The 16687-nt window shown below is 41.4% G+C and overlaps 1 protein-coding gene across 9 annotated transcripts in view; it reads left to right on the forward strand.

The window, feature by feature from the left end:
- Positions 1–16687, forward strand: part of ADAT1 (adenosine deaminase tRNA specific 1) — a 37764-nt gene that overhangs the window by 3714 nt on the left and 17363 nt on the right. For 5 of the 9 annotated variants that reach the window (XM_087740459.1, XM_087740462.1, XM_087740460.1 and 2 more), the window contains exons 4-9: positions 500–630; positions 2120–2738; positions 7816–7961; positions 10193–10261; positions 10353–10452; positions 13141–13227. In XM_087740459.1, the coding sequence (XP_087596585.1) occupies positions 500–630; positions 2120–2738; positions 7816–7961; positions 10193–10261; positions 10353–10452; positions 13141–13227 (1152 nt within the window). The other 4 variants (XM_087740467.1, XM_087740466.1, XM_087740464.1 and 1 more) reach the window with 3 other exon arrangements.

Below are 16687 nucleotides of genomic sequence, written 5' to 3' on the forward strand. Positions count from 1 at the left end.
TGAAGAAGTAGGATCTGATTTCATGTGACATCAGTGCTGGTCTGATGACTAGCTGTCAAGGGTAGCCTTTTTGCCGTTTCCCACATACCAGCCCTCTTGTTCACATGAGATAAGCTGGTTCAAGGAACTGAGCCAGCAGTAATGCTACAGAAATGAGTACATTTCTTGCAGTTTGATGCCACTAAACTGGCTCTCACAGAATTCGATGAGTTGCAGTGCTGGTAAAAATAGAGAGTGGGAGGAGGGGACCTTAGATATGCAATTTGAGGAGATAGTTAACTCCACAGAATGCAACCCTTTGAGGTCTGTTATTAAGGTTCCAGTGATGCGCTTGTGTTTATGGAGTGTGTCAGATCCCATCTATGTGTAGAAACATAACTGCTTGGCTCCTCATAGACTTCATCAGGAAAGAACAGGCACTAGCGGGCATCTAATTTTTGTTGTTTTCCCATGCATCAAAAATGAAACAAATGTTTCATGAAAACTTTCTGCCTAACAGGTATCTTCTCCATCAGATGTGGCTGGCAGCTTCCCATCAGCAATGCAGTATCTTTATTCCGGGAACTGAAACCGGGAAATGGAAACTCAAACCAAATATCATATTTGTTTTCTTCTCCAGTCATACCCCATGTGAGTATGCTGGAGTGAACCAATTTCATGGCTCCCACTTATAGAATCTTTTCTGCCCCTTGCCCTTCTTTGGTCTCTATTTGGTCTGGAGTGAGAGTGAGGCAGTAACTCATGTTGTCAGTATGTGCCCTAAGATCTACTTGACTGATCCTCCGCAGACACATTTGGCGTTTTATCTCACTGGATGTGATTCACAAGAACTCCGTAATTCCAATATACTGCTCATTATATAGTGGAATGCTTCACTTTCTCTTTAAACAATAATGGCTACTATTTTCTTCTGCAAAAACTAACATACTTGTCCCAGGTCTTGTCATGTCTCCTGGTTGCTTTGCTTTAAATGTCGTTTCCTTGGATTCAAATTGTAATAACAAACATTGACATTTACCACAGTTCCTAAAAAAACCAAACCAAACCAAAAAAACCCAAACAAACAAAAAGCAAACCACCAAACAAACAAAAACAACAAAAAAACCCCAAACCAAACAAAAGTCCAAAGCACCAAAACAAAACAGGAAAAAAAGAACCCACAAAAAACCAACAAAACCGAACTCCCAAAAAACAACCAAAAGAACCCCGCCCACAAAACACCACCACCCCGCAACCCAAAACTTCTTATGGAATGGAACGTAACTTTTTGTTTTGTCATGGAAAACGCTTTTTGTGTGTTTTTTAAAAAAGCAGCAGCACAAAGATGAGGATCTATTTGCAAAACGTAGGAAGGCGACCTCTTGGTCTACCAGCTTATCGAATGTCTCGATGTTACCACGCTCTTACCAGTGTGTTCTTCAACTGGTAGTCTGTTACCAGAGCAAAGAAGTCTAAGTGCTCTCAAAATATGCCTCATCAGTGCTGCACATAGTGAATTGGTTGCTCAGACATTTTCATGATTTTGATGGCATTGCTGGAATATGCTATGATGGTTTTCTTCGTTAATGCAATATGAGAATAGAATCTACAGCTTCAAATTTAATAGCAAGAATAATTTCCTGACTGCCTTTTTCTCACCTGCCTGTCAGACTTTGTTTGCTTTGAACTGAGATTCAGAATTTTGGGTTTGAGCTTGTTTTAGCGATACAGATTGAAACTTCCATCCTTATTTGGTAGGTTATTCTTTAATTATTCTTTTGAGGTTTGTATTGTTCAGTTAGATCAGACTAGTTTTCCTGTGAGTCTTCGGCACTGCTTGTAGTCTGTCAAATGCCTTTGAGACCTTTTGCTTTATAATTGTTGTTTTAAATTTTGCTTTCTTGATTATTTCTTAGGTAGAATGCAGAACTTGAAATTAAACATACTGGCTCAAATTCCAGCGAAGTCTGGTTCATCATTGTACAGGGCAATGTTGTTTGAAAAGCGTGTTCTCACAGTTAAATTTTCCTGAGTGCAAATCTGTAAAAGTTAGTAGTAGCTGTAATATTACTGGCGTGAGGTGTTCCAGTCATGAGAGATGCGGTTTTGGCCAATTTTGATGTTACTTCTTTTGTTCCAGGTGGAGATGCTTCTATTATTCCAATTACCGAACCAGAGGACCAGCTTCCTAAGCCAGGGACTGGAGATGGTGCAGCTGGACAATCAGCAGAGTGTAGAAGTAACCATGATCATTTGGGTTCAGAAGATAAAAGGACATCAGAGAAAATGGCAAGTAATCATATAACCAAGAGAATGAAAACTGATGACGATGGTTGTTTTGCCATAATCACTGAAGACCTGGCTGTTCAGGAAGTACCTGTGAAACGAAAAGACGACACAAATCCAAAGAGCTGTGAATGTTCTGCAGAGAAGCAAACAGCTAATAAGGAGACTGGCTTAGGGAGACCAAAGATAGTAGATGTTTATAGAACTGGAGCAAAATGCGTACCTGGAGAGCTGGGTGATGCCCGAACACCTGGGCTAGAGTATCACTGTGTGGGATTATTACGAGTGAAGCCGGGTCGCGGGGACAGAACATGCTCTATGTCCTGCAGTGATAAACTCGCTCGCTGGAATGTGTTAGGGTGTCAAGGAGCTCTTCTGATGCATTTCCTGCAGTATCCATTGTACCTGTCAGCAATTATAGTGGGGAAGTGTCCATATAGCCAAGAAGCTATGCGGAGAGCAATTATTGAAAGGTAAGTGCTGTCCTTTGGAAATCGGATAGTGTGTATGGAGACAATGAGTTATGGAAGACAGCACGTGTCACGCAAATATCAGGACTTGGCACCAAAGTCATTTTCAGAGAATGTGAATTTCTGCCAATGCACATTTTCAGAAAGTGGCCCTGTGTAGTATGGAGAAAAGGTGACTACTGCTGATGGATCAGACTTGAAGATTCACAAAAGAATTTCCATTAGATTCAGGATCCCCTTGGTTGTCCCTTCATGAAGCAGTGAGAAGCTGTTACCCGCCCGAGTTTTTCTAGAAGCCTTCCAGGAGAAAAAGCAGCTGGAAGGACACAAACTCAGCATAGTGAAGTTTTTTAGCGTAGTGAAGTTGAACTTTTCTTGCCCTCTTCCTGAATTTATTTCCTCAAGCAGGGTCAAGAAAAGTTTTAATTTATTCAGTTATCCATACTCCACAAAGTCATTCTGAATATCTGTAAGTTCCCTTTTACAGAATTGTGTTGGTGAGCAAAAGCAGCTTCTATTTCTTGCAGGACCATTCCTAAAATTAAATTAAAAAGCCCCCAAATCCGTCCATCCTAAAGGCAATCTGACTGGAATGACTCCAAATGAATGCGTAGGCAGACTTTTGCACTGTGGGAAGGATGTCTTTCTGGTTGTCCTTACAAACCTTTTCATAACTTAGCCTTAAATGAACGTCTTGGTTCTCCTGAAGCTTTTGCTGATTTTACACCCTGCTTTCAGACTTACTTTCCAGGAAGTAAAAGATGCAGTATTTTAGACTTGCTTTGAAGGGAATTATAGTGCAAACAGTTTACTTTTTGCTGTCTTCTCAAAGTGGATCCAGGAGGTTAATATGTGGGTTACTGCATATGCCTGCATGGCCATCCCATGTAAATTTCAAAATCATACTGTCAGTCTGTTCTCAGTAGAGGTTTTTGAAAACCGCTATTCTGAAGTTTTGACTGTATCGCGTGCCTTCGGGTGTGCCGTGCAGCCCATGGAAACTGAGTTGTAGATCTAATGTAGAAATTGCTGTGGAGTGGTAGAGTACATGTAGGTTTAGAAAGATGAGTGCTGTTTGGCAACCAGGTTGGAAAGTCATGATTTCATGTCAGCACTTGTTTCTATTAGTGCTAATTGTCAGTTTGTTGCTTTTCGAGCAAAACTTTGTGCTTCTGGGACACTTCACACTTGCATGCGAGCTAATTATCTCTCATTAGTCTATTCCACCACTTACATTCACACTGATTTGGATGTGCAGTGCAAATTCACCTTTTGTAGTCTTCATGCATTCTGAGGGATGCACTTCAGAATTCTACTATGAGACTCTGGGCCTTCAGCTTCTGTAAAGGATGAGGTTTGTGGCTCTGCAGCTCTGGCATACTTGTTTCTCATCCACCTGCTCTGCAATATAAAAAGAAGTGGAATTTTTGAACCTGACGCACCTTTAGGAATGATTGAAATGGCAAATAGAGGAGCCAACGAGGAGAGGTACTCTGCTGGACCTCATACTTGCCAGCAATGAGGTGCTCACTGGGGATGTGAAGGTTGAAGGAGGCCTTAGTTGCAGTGACCATGAGATGGTGGAGTTCAGGATTCTGAGGGGAGGGAGGAGTGTAAAAAGCAAGCTCACAACCATGGACTTGAGGAGAGTGGACTTCGACCCCTTCAAAGATATGCTTGGAAGAGTCTTATGGGATAAGGCCCTGGAGGCAGGAGGGGCCCTGGTTAATATTCAAGGATCACCTCCTCCAGGCTCAAGAGTGGTCCATCCTGACAAACAGGAAGTCAGGCAAAAATGTCAGGAGGCCTGCATGGATGAACAAGGGGCTCCTGGACAAACTCAAATATGAAAAGCATATGGAGGGTGGAAGCAAGAGCAGCTAGGAGGAATATAGAGACAGTGTCTCTGTATGCAGGGATGAGGTTGGGAAAGCTAAAGCTGAACTGGAATTTAATCTGACAAGGGATGTCAAAGACCAGAAGGGCTTCTCTAAGTACGTAGGTGACAAAAGGAAGGCTAGGGAAAATGCAAGCTCACTGCTGAATGAGATGGGGGACCTGGTTACACAGGATGTGGAAAAGGCTGAGGTACTGAATGCTTTCTTTGCCTCAGTCTTTACTAGCAAGACCAGCCTTCAGGAATCCCAGGTCCTAGAGACCAGGGGGAAGGTCTGGAGCAAGGAGCACATACCCTTGGTGGAAGAGGTTCAGGTCAGGGAATACTTAACACTAGGCATGTATAAATCCCTGGGCCCTGATGGGATGCACCCAGGAGAGCTGAGGGAGCTGGCAGATGTCATTGCGAGGCCACTCCTGTTATTCTTTGCTCAATTATGGCGGTTGCGAAGAGTTCCCAAGGACTGGAGGAAAGCATATGTCACTCCATTCTTCAAGAAGGGCAAGAAGGAGGACCCAGGGAACTACAGGCTCATTGGCCTCACCTCAATCCCTGGGAAGGAGATGGAGCAGCTAATCCTGGAAACTATTTCCAGGCACATGAAAGATAAGAAAATCATCAGAAGTAGTCAGCATGGATTTACCAGGAGGAAGTCATGCTTGACCAACTTGAAAAACTTCCATGATGAAGTGACTGGCCTGGTAGATGAGGGGAGAGCAGTAGTTATTGTCTGCCTAGGCTTCAGTAAGGCTTTTGGCACTGCCTCTTGTGACGTCCTCAGAGAGTCTGTTTTAAGTATAGGCTGGATGAGCAGACAGTGAGGTGGATTAAAAACTAGCTGAATGGCTGAGCCCAGAAGGTAGTGATCATTGGACAAAGTGTAGTTGGAGGTGTAACTAGCCGTGTACCCCAGGGGTCAATACTAGGTCCAGTCCTGTTTAACATCTTCATTAATGGCCCAAATGATGGCGCAGAGTGTATCCCCAGAAGGTCTGCTGATGACTCAAAGCTGGGAGGAGTGGCTGATGTGCCAGGGGATTGTGCTGCCATCCAGAGGGACCTCGACAGGCTGAAGAAAGGTAGGAACCTCATGAAGTTCAACAAGGGGAAGTGTAAAGTCCTGCATCTTGTGGAGGAGCAGCCCCAGGCACCAATATATGCTGGGGGCTGCCCAGCTGGAAAGCAGCTTCACAGAAAAGGACTGGGCGGTCCTGCTAGACCCCAAGTTGAACATGAGCCAGCAGCGTGCCCTGGCAGCAAAGAAGGCTAATGGTATCCTGGGCTGCATCAGGCAAAAGCATTGCCAGCAGGTCGAGGGAGGAGATCCTTCGCCTCTACTGGCACCGGTGAGGCCGCACCTGGTGTGGTGTGTCCAGTTCTGGGCTCCTTAGTACAAGAAAGAGACATGGACATACTGGAGAGAGTCCAAGAAAGGGCCTCAAAGATGTTTAAGGGATTGGAGCATCTCCCCTACGAGGAGAGGCTGGGAGAGCTGGGACTGTTCAGCCTGGAGAAGGGAAGGCTCAGGGGGATCTTATCAATGTGTATAAATACCTGAGGGGAGGGTGCAAAGAAGATGGAGCCAGGCTGTTTTCAGGGGTGCCCAGGGAGAGGACAAGAGGCGACGGGCACAAATGGAAACACAGGGGGTTCCCTCTGAACATCGAGAAACACTTTTTTCCTGTGCAGGTGACGGAGCACTGGCAGAGGTTGCCCAGGGAGGCTGTGGAGTCTCCCCCCTTGGAGGTATTCAGAAGCCATCTGGCCGTGGTCCTGGGTGCTGGCTGTAGGTGGCCCTGCTTGAGCAGGGAGGGGTTGGACCAGTGACCTCCGGAGGGCCCTTCCCACCTCAAACGTTCTGTGATTTACTGAAGTGCTTCAGGACACCTAGCATATGACAGCTTGTACTGGTCAGCTGGAAAACGATGTAAGAGTTGTGTTAGACTGGACAGGCAAAGCTTATCTGCATTTCCATGGTGATAAAAATTTGTCTGCTCCTTTGACCTGAATTACATCCAAGATTTCGTTTTTCTCCCTACTGTGAGTAGTAGAGCTCTGATAACACAACATGTCACCTCAGGGGAATTTATGTGGGAGGTGAAGTGCAGTGCTGCTAAATGAGGAAAGTCGTCTGCTGTGCACTGGCTTTCTTGATCCTCAGATCCTTGAGTTGATGAAAACTGTCCCAGCAACAAAGGGATAGGAGGTGGATATTTTTCGTGCCTAAGAGGTTGAATCAGTGCAAAGGAATCTGCAAGCATTAGAGGAGAGTAAATGGAACTGGGCAGAATGGAAGGAAAGGAGAGCAAGAAAGAAACCAGGGAGCTAAACCACTCCCTTTAAGAGGCACTTACTAGACCAGTTCATCTGAAAGGTTTGACTTCGTTTAGTAACTCCTTTTGTCCGTAGCCTTGCATCCTTCTAGGGTGGTTATGAAAGAGGTCACAGTATATTAATAGGGGAAACTCTAGCTACCTATCCAGTGGAGCTTACTGGATAATCCTTTCCTCACTCTGTAACACGTGGGACAAGAATTTGCCCAGCCTCGTGAATCTGAGGTTGCAAAGTCAGGCACTTTTTCAGACTATTACATCTGACAATATGAACCTCAGTCTTAATTCATACCTGCTCTGTGTAAATATTATGATGATTAAACACACGCCGTTTTTCCCTCCTCATATGATCCTAAATCCCATTCAGTGTGTAATGGTAATTTAAGGTAAAAATGAGATTACAGTGTATTTTTTATCTTTCTAGTCTTCGATCAGGAACCTCTGGCTTTTCATAAAACAGTTGTTTAATGTAATATGCTTGACTATGTAAATATTTTATGATTGTTATTTTTCATTGTGATTGCAGAAGTATATTGCAGTTTTTATCTGGCATACTTTATCTCCTTCAATTATACTAGCTTTTGACTAGATGTTTTTTAAAATCAATTCATTATAGTTTTTCTAGGATGGACAAGGTCTTAATAAACTATGTGGCTTTATTTTTTTAAGAAATACTCTTTTGAAGGGAAAAATGCCCCCAAACCTCCCTGTCTCTCTTCTATAACTCATGTTCAATTCCATTTTAATGTAAAAGTAACGTGTTTTAGATTATGAAGGGAAATTGCACAGAATCAGCTTGTTTGGGAAGACAAGACTTAAAATCACTTGCAGTTTCCTGTGTTTACTTTAGGTGTCAGCACATCTCATTTTTACCAGATGGCTTTCTCCCTCAGGAGGTTAAGCTGCTGCAATCGGATCTTCGATTTGAACATAGCCGGCAGGCAATTCAGGAAGTTCAAACTAATGGCAAAACAAAACTTGTTCCTTGTAGTGCAGGTGAGTTGACTTGGGCTAGTTGCATAACTGTGTGCAGAAGTCCAAATAGAAATTAGGTGGGTTTGGTGGTTTCCTAAAATGGAATGTCATTCATTGCCAGTGCTAGAGGCAAAGTGCGACTTATAGCAATAAATTAATTTCAGGGCAGAACTTAATTGTTAATAATTAATAATATTCATCTCAGCCTTTAGTTCCCTGTAGGGAGTTTTCAGACTGAGTAAACACTTGGTTGATGCCATTAAGAATTTATAATCTAACCAAAGACAGGAAAAATCCAGCGAAAGCAGAAGTTCTGAGGGTGCTAAGAAAACAAAAATATCAAGAGACTTGTTGTTTCAGTTGGTTTTGCATTCTCCTTGGTAATGAACAGAAGACTTGCCATGCTGAGTTATGCTTGTAATTGCTTCAGAAATCTGTGAACGTAGAAAGAATACAGAGTAGTATAGTGTGAAGGTTTAATTGATAGAGGTTTTGGACATTGCATTTTTTGTCATGGTGATGAATGAATATGCAAGTCACGTTGTGATTTAGCAGCATGGTCTCATTTGGGGAAAAACCGAATGGAACTGCCACTGTATGTGTGTGCTTAAGCAGTTTGTTTAAACTTGGACATGCCTACCTTCTGCTGTTGTATACTTTTCTGGCTTAACTGGAACTGGAAGTTATTCTGTTACAATAGAGCTGATGATAAAACAGAATGGAAACAAAGGGTTCCTTAATGGAATTCAGATTCATTAAATTGGAGTTATTTACAGGTGCCTGTTATTTACAGGCAGGAAAAGATTTTGATTCTGTGAGATAGGAAACAAAATCCATCATTGAAAAATGGTGCCAGTTCACTTAGCAAAAAAGATCTGAAGCCAACTGTGACTAAATTCCTGTGTATGCTTGCCTTTCTGTACAGTTACTCAGGTCATTCTGTTAAATAAAGATGAATGATACTTGATCACACTTTTTTGCATATATGAATTATGCCGGGTTGATTTTTTTCTTCAAGGGGTGAAAATCAGAATAAACTTTTAAATTCAGGGCTGTTACACTGAGTATTGAAATATGCTTGATAGGAACATTTCAGCTGGTATTTTTAAAAAGAAAAATGTGTTCCATTTAATATTTTGACATTTGCAATAACTATGAAGAAATGAAATAATAGAAAATGTTTTCATTTTTAAGTAAATTTTTATCTGCTTGTCAGAATCTGATCTCTTCTGACCAGGTGGTTTTAGATACTCCACGCCTGGAGAGTTTAATGTTTAATACCAGTTGTATGTATTTAATGTTATTTGACATTACACAGGATTTTAATTTAGTAGAGTGATACAGCATCGTACCTAAATCACAGTGCCAGTACAATTTACGCTTAGCAGAGTATGGCAGTTGCAGCATACAGTTGAATCATAATACGAGTGTGATTAACGTAACCGGTCTCCGTAATATGCTTTATAACGTGTAGCTTTTGAGCATCTTGAATGGCAAGATGTTGTCATGAAGGAGAGAAGCTGTGAAAATTGTCTGTAGAGTTAATGCATGTGGAACTGTTTTGCCTGTTAGGAACACAGAGAAATGGGAGAACTTAGGGAACAAAAATTGTCTCAAGGCAGTAGAAGTTCAAGGAGCTGCTAGGGTATGGAGGCACAGATTGGGCATGTCAATCAGTTTTGCTTCTGTTACCACGCTACTGATGCTTTGCTAGTTATTTATAAATCTGTAAGGTATGGCATGCAGAGTTTCAGCATTAAGAAGTTTACAGCCTAAGATGGTAATAAGGTGACCAGAATGGGGGTAAAGGATGAGGTTGTTGGCACTTGCTATCTCTTCCAACAAATTATTTTTATTTGACTACTGGCTAATATTTTTCAAGTAAAGTCTACAGATATTTGATGTATATGAGTTATCAAACATAGAACTATCTAGAGTATACAATAAGTGATAAGATAATAGTGTACAATAAATTAATATGGAAAACATAGAGTGACGGATGCAAGTAGCTTGAGGGAGTATTTCACAGCCTGATATGAAAATAAGCCGTTTCACTTGGAAATTTCTTCATGCTTTGTCCAGGCAGGATGCACAAAAGTAGAATCCCCCCAAAAAGGGGAGAATTACGAAGTTGGAGGCCAAATACTTGGAGGCATGGATTCTTGAAGGACCTGATTAAGATGAAAGCTCTGTGTGTGTGTATGTGTGTGTATATATATGTTTTATTAAACAGAATTTATGTGTTCTTTTAGGTACTGGAATCCTGGCCCTAGAGAACCATGGTCCTCTTTCTAGTTTGAATTATTTTGGGAAGCAGCACGGTATCATGTGAACACACAGAATGAAAGGAACTGTTAAATTATGCTTTTGTGATGAGAGCACCTCCCTTGTTCATAATCCTTTCTTCTACAGCTATCAGTTGGAGTGCAGTCCCTGAGCAACCTCTGGATGTCACCTCAGATGGCTTCCGGCAGGGAACAACAAAGAAGGCGATTGGGAGCCATCAGAGCAGGTGTGAGAATGTTGTGATATCTGGATGCATATATCTTATTTGTTAGCATACATGCTTCTGTCTGCTCGCGTGTAGTGCATTGTCAGAACAGAAAGAAATGCAGGGAGTGGGGGAAAAGGGGAAAGGCAGGGGAAAAGGAAGAGTTGCTGTGCAAGGGAGAGAAGGGGAGTTGGAATGACAAAGGTTGGATGAGGGTTAGCAAGGTTACCCTATTTCTTCGTTGTCACTTGATTAAAGAGAGCATTGTAGATAATGGTGGGGGGGACTATGATAAATTTTTATTAAAAGACAGCTTATTGGTGAAGCTAGCAGAATTTTTGCTTTGTATCTTTTGGGTTGATGACTGTGAAGGAAATGCGTGTATTGCAGGTCCTCTTTTTACAGATTTCTTTTGCTGTAAGAGTCAGGCCAGCTGACCTGGATATACGATTGTTAAAAGTGTTGCTTTGAAATGTGACTTTCTGTCTTAAAGTTTGGAAAGGGTATGAAATGCTTTCAGCAGACTCCTAACACAAAACATGTCACCTTTCCAATTGTCATCTTGACACTGTGCTCTTTAAGAAACATCATAATCTTCTATCAACTCTTACTGTTTAAAGAAACAGTTATATATTTTTCTTGTGGTTGAGAGGAATTACTTGTAAACATCTGCAGACAAATTTCTCCATCTTTCTACACTTTCCTCAGTTTAGGTGAGGTGACCAAAATTATCATTGGTCTGTGAAAGTTCAGCTTGAGGGTTGGGGTCATGTTTTGGTTCTTGGCTGCTTATACTGCCAATTTATCAATGGTCATATTGTTCATTTTTCCCAGGCTTTCTGGGAGAAGAAGATAATCCTGACAGTAATGAATAGAATGTTAAGTAGAGCTTAGACAATTCTTGTGGATAATTCATTCACTATGCCTGCAAGTTGCACACTCTGAGCTTCTCGACGTTAGGCCTGATTTGACTGAAGTTTATTTTGGTATATCCTAGTATTTCAAAATTTTCCCTGGAAAGAAGAGGGCCAGGAACTTTGTGGTTTGTGACCAGTATTGGTGTCTGGGGTATCATTAGCCCAGGTGACCTGGGTGACGTAGTGTGTCTTTTGAGACAGGCTTTATGTGCACTGTAGAATACTAATTTTCAATATATAGCGTGCCATGTATTCTAGAAGACGTGCGAAAGATCAAACAAACCAACCAACCCCTTTTCCTCAGTAGGCTTAAATTTGTTACATAGCGTTTGTGTATCAACTCTAAAACTTTAGAGCCATCTGCTAGCTGCCAGTTTGCACCAAACTGTAGGAACTTAATTATTGTTGAGAGATCCGACTCTCTTTTTTACATGTGCTTGAAATTCACTACAACATTCAAAAGTTATTAGAGAGGGCCTACAAGACTCTGTGACTGCAAAGGTCTCCTTTGCTTAGGAAATCAGGATTAAAAACAATGTCAAGGAATAAGTAAACTGTTTATACTTTTGTGATAAATGGTCACAAAAGGAACTTTTGTAATGAAAATAAGGAATTTATAGCCTTATTGGGGGGGTGTTTAATAATAAACAAGACTTGTATTTCTACCTTCCCCCCCCCCCCCCCCCCCCCCCCCCAAGGAATCTCAGGGTGATTGGTAGGGGGGTGGTGTTTGGGGTTTCCCCCCCTCCTCAATATGTTAGATAACACTCATCTACTATCAACCTCCTTGATATGGAAGGTAAAGCTGACTGACTAAAAGGAATTTGTAGGTAGATGTCTGGTATGTGCTTTTGTTAATGCTTAATTAACTCAAACACTAAAAACTACAATATGAACCTTTGACAGATTAACACGAAGAGGAAATTTTAGTGCATCTTTGCATGCCAATTTTGGGATTCTTAAAGAACATACTAGCAAAATAGGAAGGCTTTGTTTTGATTGGTGGGTTTGGTTTTTTTTTCAATGCTGTTGGAGAACTGAATCAGTCATTGTGAAGACAAGTATATAAAGAGAATTTAATTAAATAGAGAAAATAGCCGTGGCTTTCAAAAACAAACCATGCTTTATAAACAGCTCTTCTGGTTGCCTTTTCTTTGGGGAAAGAGAAGGGCTTAAACTGACAGAGATGCATATGGTATCTTTAAAAGACCTTTCAAACTTTTACTCACTGTATTTTTTGATGAGCCTCCTCGTATTTAACTGCACTGCAGCTGTTGCTGAATGTGTCCTCGTCACCATTGTGAAAAGGACAGCATCGTTCCAGATATTTCTGCTGGTTCTTTTATTTGTTCTGAATAATACAAAGTTTGTCAGTTTGAGCAAAGCTTTGGAGTTGTTCTGTGCCTGTTTGATCACTTCTGGGACAAGTCCTTCTGGCTCAACCTTACTGTAGTTGTGAGCTGATGGCAGTGCAGTCTCACACAGATGACAACGTGGGGATATTAAAATGTTCTCTCTGCAAACTGACAGAGTGCAGGCTGTAACAATGGGGGCAATGCAACTCTTTGACAATATAACATTTAAAACGAAGGGAAAAGGCAGGTGGGCAGGTCAGATGGGGTAGGAAAAGTTAAATTGTGGAGAACTCTTCATTCTTTGAGAAGTGAACATAATTTTTTTTTTTTTAAATAAAAAATGTTTGGCTGGGATGTACTATTGTGAGCTGTAAGAGGAAGTGCATTTCTGATTTCTTTTTTCCATCAAAATTTATTATTTCTTTTTTTTTTATTAGATCCAAGATCTGTAAAGCGGAACTCTTCCATACATTCCAAAAGCTGGTGACAAGTATTTCACAAGAGGATCTACCAGACACTCTCCGGTAAAGACATTTTCATTGTATTTAGAAGAGTGAATTTATCTTAATGAAACTCAAGAATACTCTGATGATACCAGAATCTGCTCATGAATCTCACTTTAGATAAGTTCATTGTTAAAATTTGATACTTGAAAAATACGGCATGTGCTTGATGGGTTAGGAAGACTCTCTTTTTGGTCTTTTTAATCACCTCCTTGGAGAAATAACTATCGCATCTCATGCATTAAAGACAGACAGAAGGAATTGCAGGTGGTTTGTTTGCTTGGAATTAAGGTCAGAATTTGGGGCAGCTGATCTCTTCTGAAGGGTTACTGCTTTTCAAAAGGGTAAACTCTGTTCTTGATCAGTGGAGCCTTGTCCTTCTCTTGCACTAGATCTGGTCTGTTGGACACCTCTGTAAGCCTCTTCAACTTGCTGTCTTGGCAGAAAGCTCTGCATTTTTGGGTTTTTTTTCTGAGTTAGTGGTCTTGTCTGAAAGTGGCAGTGGACAGCTGGGGAAGTAGGACTGGAGAGGGAGGTGAGAGGAGGAAGTAGTATCTTTTCTTTTGAAAACGTGAGCTGTTACATCAGCTGCCTGCAGCACTGTAGCCTTGGTGGCATTCAGACCCCCCCATCCCAAAATTATCATGGGGTTATTGATATCTGGTTGGTGTTCAGTAATTCTATCAAATGCCACTTCTTTGTTTCACAAGAAGGAAGAGTTTGAGTAAAAAAAAAAAATAATTTTTTATTTTTAGAAAACTCTAGGCTAAAATCTTTTTTCATCTAAGTGTATGATGTAGTAAGAGCTAGTAAGGTGAGACAGTGTGTAGGGCTCTTTCTGCAATGCGTATATTACATAGAAGGAGGCTTTCTGGAAAGAACAGAAAGAAGCTTTTGTCTGAGGAAGCCATACTTGGAGGTTTCTTTAATATTATTAGAAATAAGTTTGGTTTATCAGACTGGAGTTTCTTGTGGTAATCATCTGGTCTGGTATTGCATTCTGTATTTGGTGGTATTCCAGCCCAAATAGCTACCATAGAGCAGGGCATAGTTTCATATATACAGAAACTTGTCTCTCACTTTGGCTTAGAGATTCTGAGAGATGTAGAAGGTTCTAAATCCATTGCCTTGGAAGGTTCATTTTATTTTAGACTCATTTCCAAGTATGATTTCACCAGCTCTGGGATGTAATTATACCAGCTGTTGAGCTAATTTAACTGCTTGTAGCTGCTGATGGGGATGGTCCTGCAGCAGTCTCTGCTGCTACTGGCTGTAGATTCCTGTTTTCTCCCTTGTATCAGTAGCACTTCTCCAACCTCATGGTGAGCCGCTTCAACTAACTCATGTGGCAGAAAACAATTTCCTTGTCTTCTGTGTTTTCTATGGGACTAATGATCTGAATTGAATAATGGAAAGCTAAAACGGATAATAAAACCTGTGCAAAGGAAGTAGGAGGTATGTGTGGCTGGCAGCAGGGGAGATAGGCCTTTTCTGCCTTTCATGGTACCAAGACATTAGATGAGATGAACTTAGCCAAAGTAAGCGCACCCTGGATCTTTAATTGTTAGATCTTGCTTGCTTTTGAGTTTTGTGAATTAAAGATTGCAGTTACCTTCTGTGTCTGTAGAAGTGTCTCGTAACTATTTTAAAGTTCTGATGTCAACATCAGCCATGCTATTGCTGAAATGGTTGAAATGATTCTGTAGTTAGAGATACACTTTCTCCTTAATTCAGTTTTAAATATAAAATTATTAGCCTCTTTTGGGTGGGAGTTTGTCCTCACTTGTTTAGCCATCCTAATTTCCTCAGAATAGAGCGTGAGCTGGTGCGTTGCTGGGTAGGTGACTCAGTGTGCTGGTCATGTGCTGCTTACATAAAGTCACTTCACCTCAGGGCTTTTCTAGACTCCAGTGGCTTTGTAATTTCCTTTGACTTTTTTGTCCTCTACCATTTTTCTGTCTGGGCTTCTCCTGACAAAGTCCAGCTGATTCGCAGATGTGGCATCATTTTTAGGCTGCACAAACTCTATTTATACAGTAGAGGTGCTAGCTCACCAGTCAGCTTGTCCAGTTGCTTTCCTTTTGAAGTCTTTGTTTTTCTTACTCTTGGCTTAAAAGGCAAAATAAAAAATGTTGTCCTATTGTTGTTTCCCTTTCTACACCATATTCTGATGCGTTTTCTTCCTTTTTCTTCCTTTCCTCCTTGTAGTCTGAATTTGAGTGGACTTCAGATAAGAAATCCCACACTCTGAAATCGTTTCCTCTAAAGTCCTGTGTATTGAACTGTTACCCAGTTTTGTATTTTCTTCCCGTTGAACTGTATCTTATTTCCTCCCACAAATGGTTGGCTCTAGTGCTATGCTCTCACTCAGTTTCTTTTTCCCACTTTGCCCCTAAGTTCCTGCCCTGCCTCTTCTCGTCCACCTTCTGGTCTCTTGCTTCCCATCCTTTCTGCTCAATCAAGGGAATCTCATTCTGTAGTTCTTTCAGATCTGCTGAACAGCTCATCTTGGTATTTGTAGGGTATATTAGGACAAGGATCATTCTTTACTTAACCCTTCCTTCATCTGCTGTTGTCCACTGTCAGACCTAGGATACTGGGGCAGTTAAAGCTTTACATGGAACTAGTATATGGATTCTGATGTTCTTTTGTCGTCTTCTTTCCTGTGTCTAAAGCTGCTTCTCCTGCTTTTTGTGCCTTCCTTTCTCTTTCATTCTTCACTTCTCTCCAGAGGATCAGTGCAGGCACTGTTAAACTGGAACAGGTAGAGAGCCTACCAGGGGCAGGACTTTGCTGGCTCACCTAAAAGGCAAGTTTAGGAATTTGTACTGGTGTGGCTTAGCTAAGATGCTAAGCATAACATTCAGCAGTTGTTTTTTTCAGGATTTAGTTTATTTGCTTTCAGCTGAGACTGAGAAGAAGGTGGTGGTTGGCTGGCATTAGCTACTTCTTCACCAAGAACCAGATAGTGCTGTATTATGCTGTCCCACTTTCTTTCTTCCTTTCTGATAATTTCTATGATCTCTGTCTTCTGTGCCTTACTTAGTCTCACTCATCCCTCTAGCTAGACTATTTAAAATGTTAATGTTTCTTTATAACCTCTTACCTCCACCTGCCATGCTTCATTCCCTTCTGTTAACTCCCTCTCACATGTTGTTTCGTGTTAATGTTTTGAAATTACAGGTACATAAATCCTTCCCCCCCCCCCCACGCCATGTTTTCCACGCTCACTGTCAAAGGAATGGTGACACGCTGTTGGGCAGTGTTGTGCCGTTGCTAATCTGAATTGTTACGTAAACACCTCTGCGCTATCATTGTTGTTTGCAAATCACTTGGTGGTAATATGGCAAAGGAGGTTTTCTGCATTGTTGGTGTTTTTTCCCTGCTGGTAGAAAAAAACATGTCTTGTTCATCACCTGAGGAAGCGAGAGCCGCCTTTTGTCATACGGTGGCATCCACCATACAGAGTCACCAGGCTTTG

Source organism: Nipponia nippon, unplaced genomic scaffold (assembly GCF_047370975.1).
Source record: "Nipponia nippon isolate SJK-2023a ecotype South Korea unplaced genomic scaffold, ASM4737097v1 scaffold_7, whole genome shotgun sequence".
NCBI lineage: Eukaryota > Metazoa > Chordata > Aves > Pelecaniformes > Threskiornithidae > Nipponia > Nipponia nippon.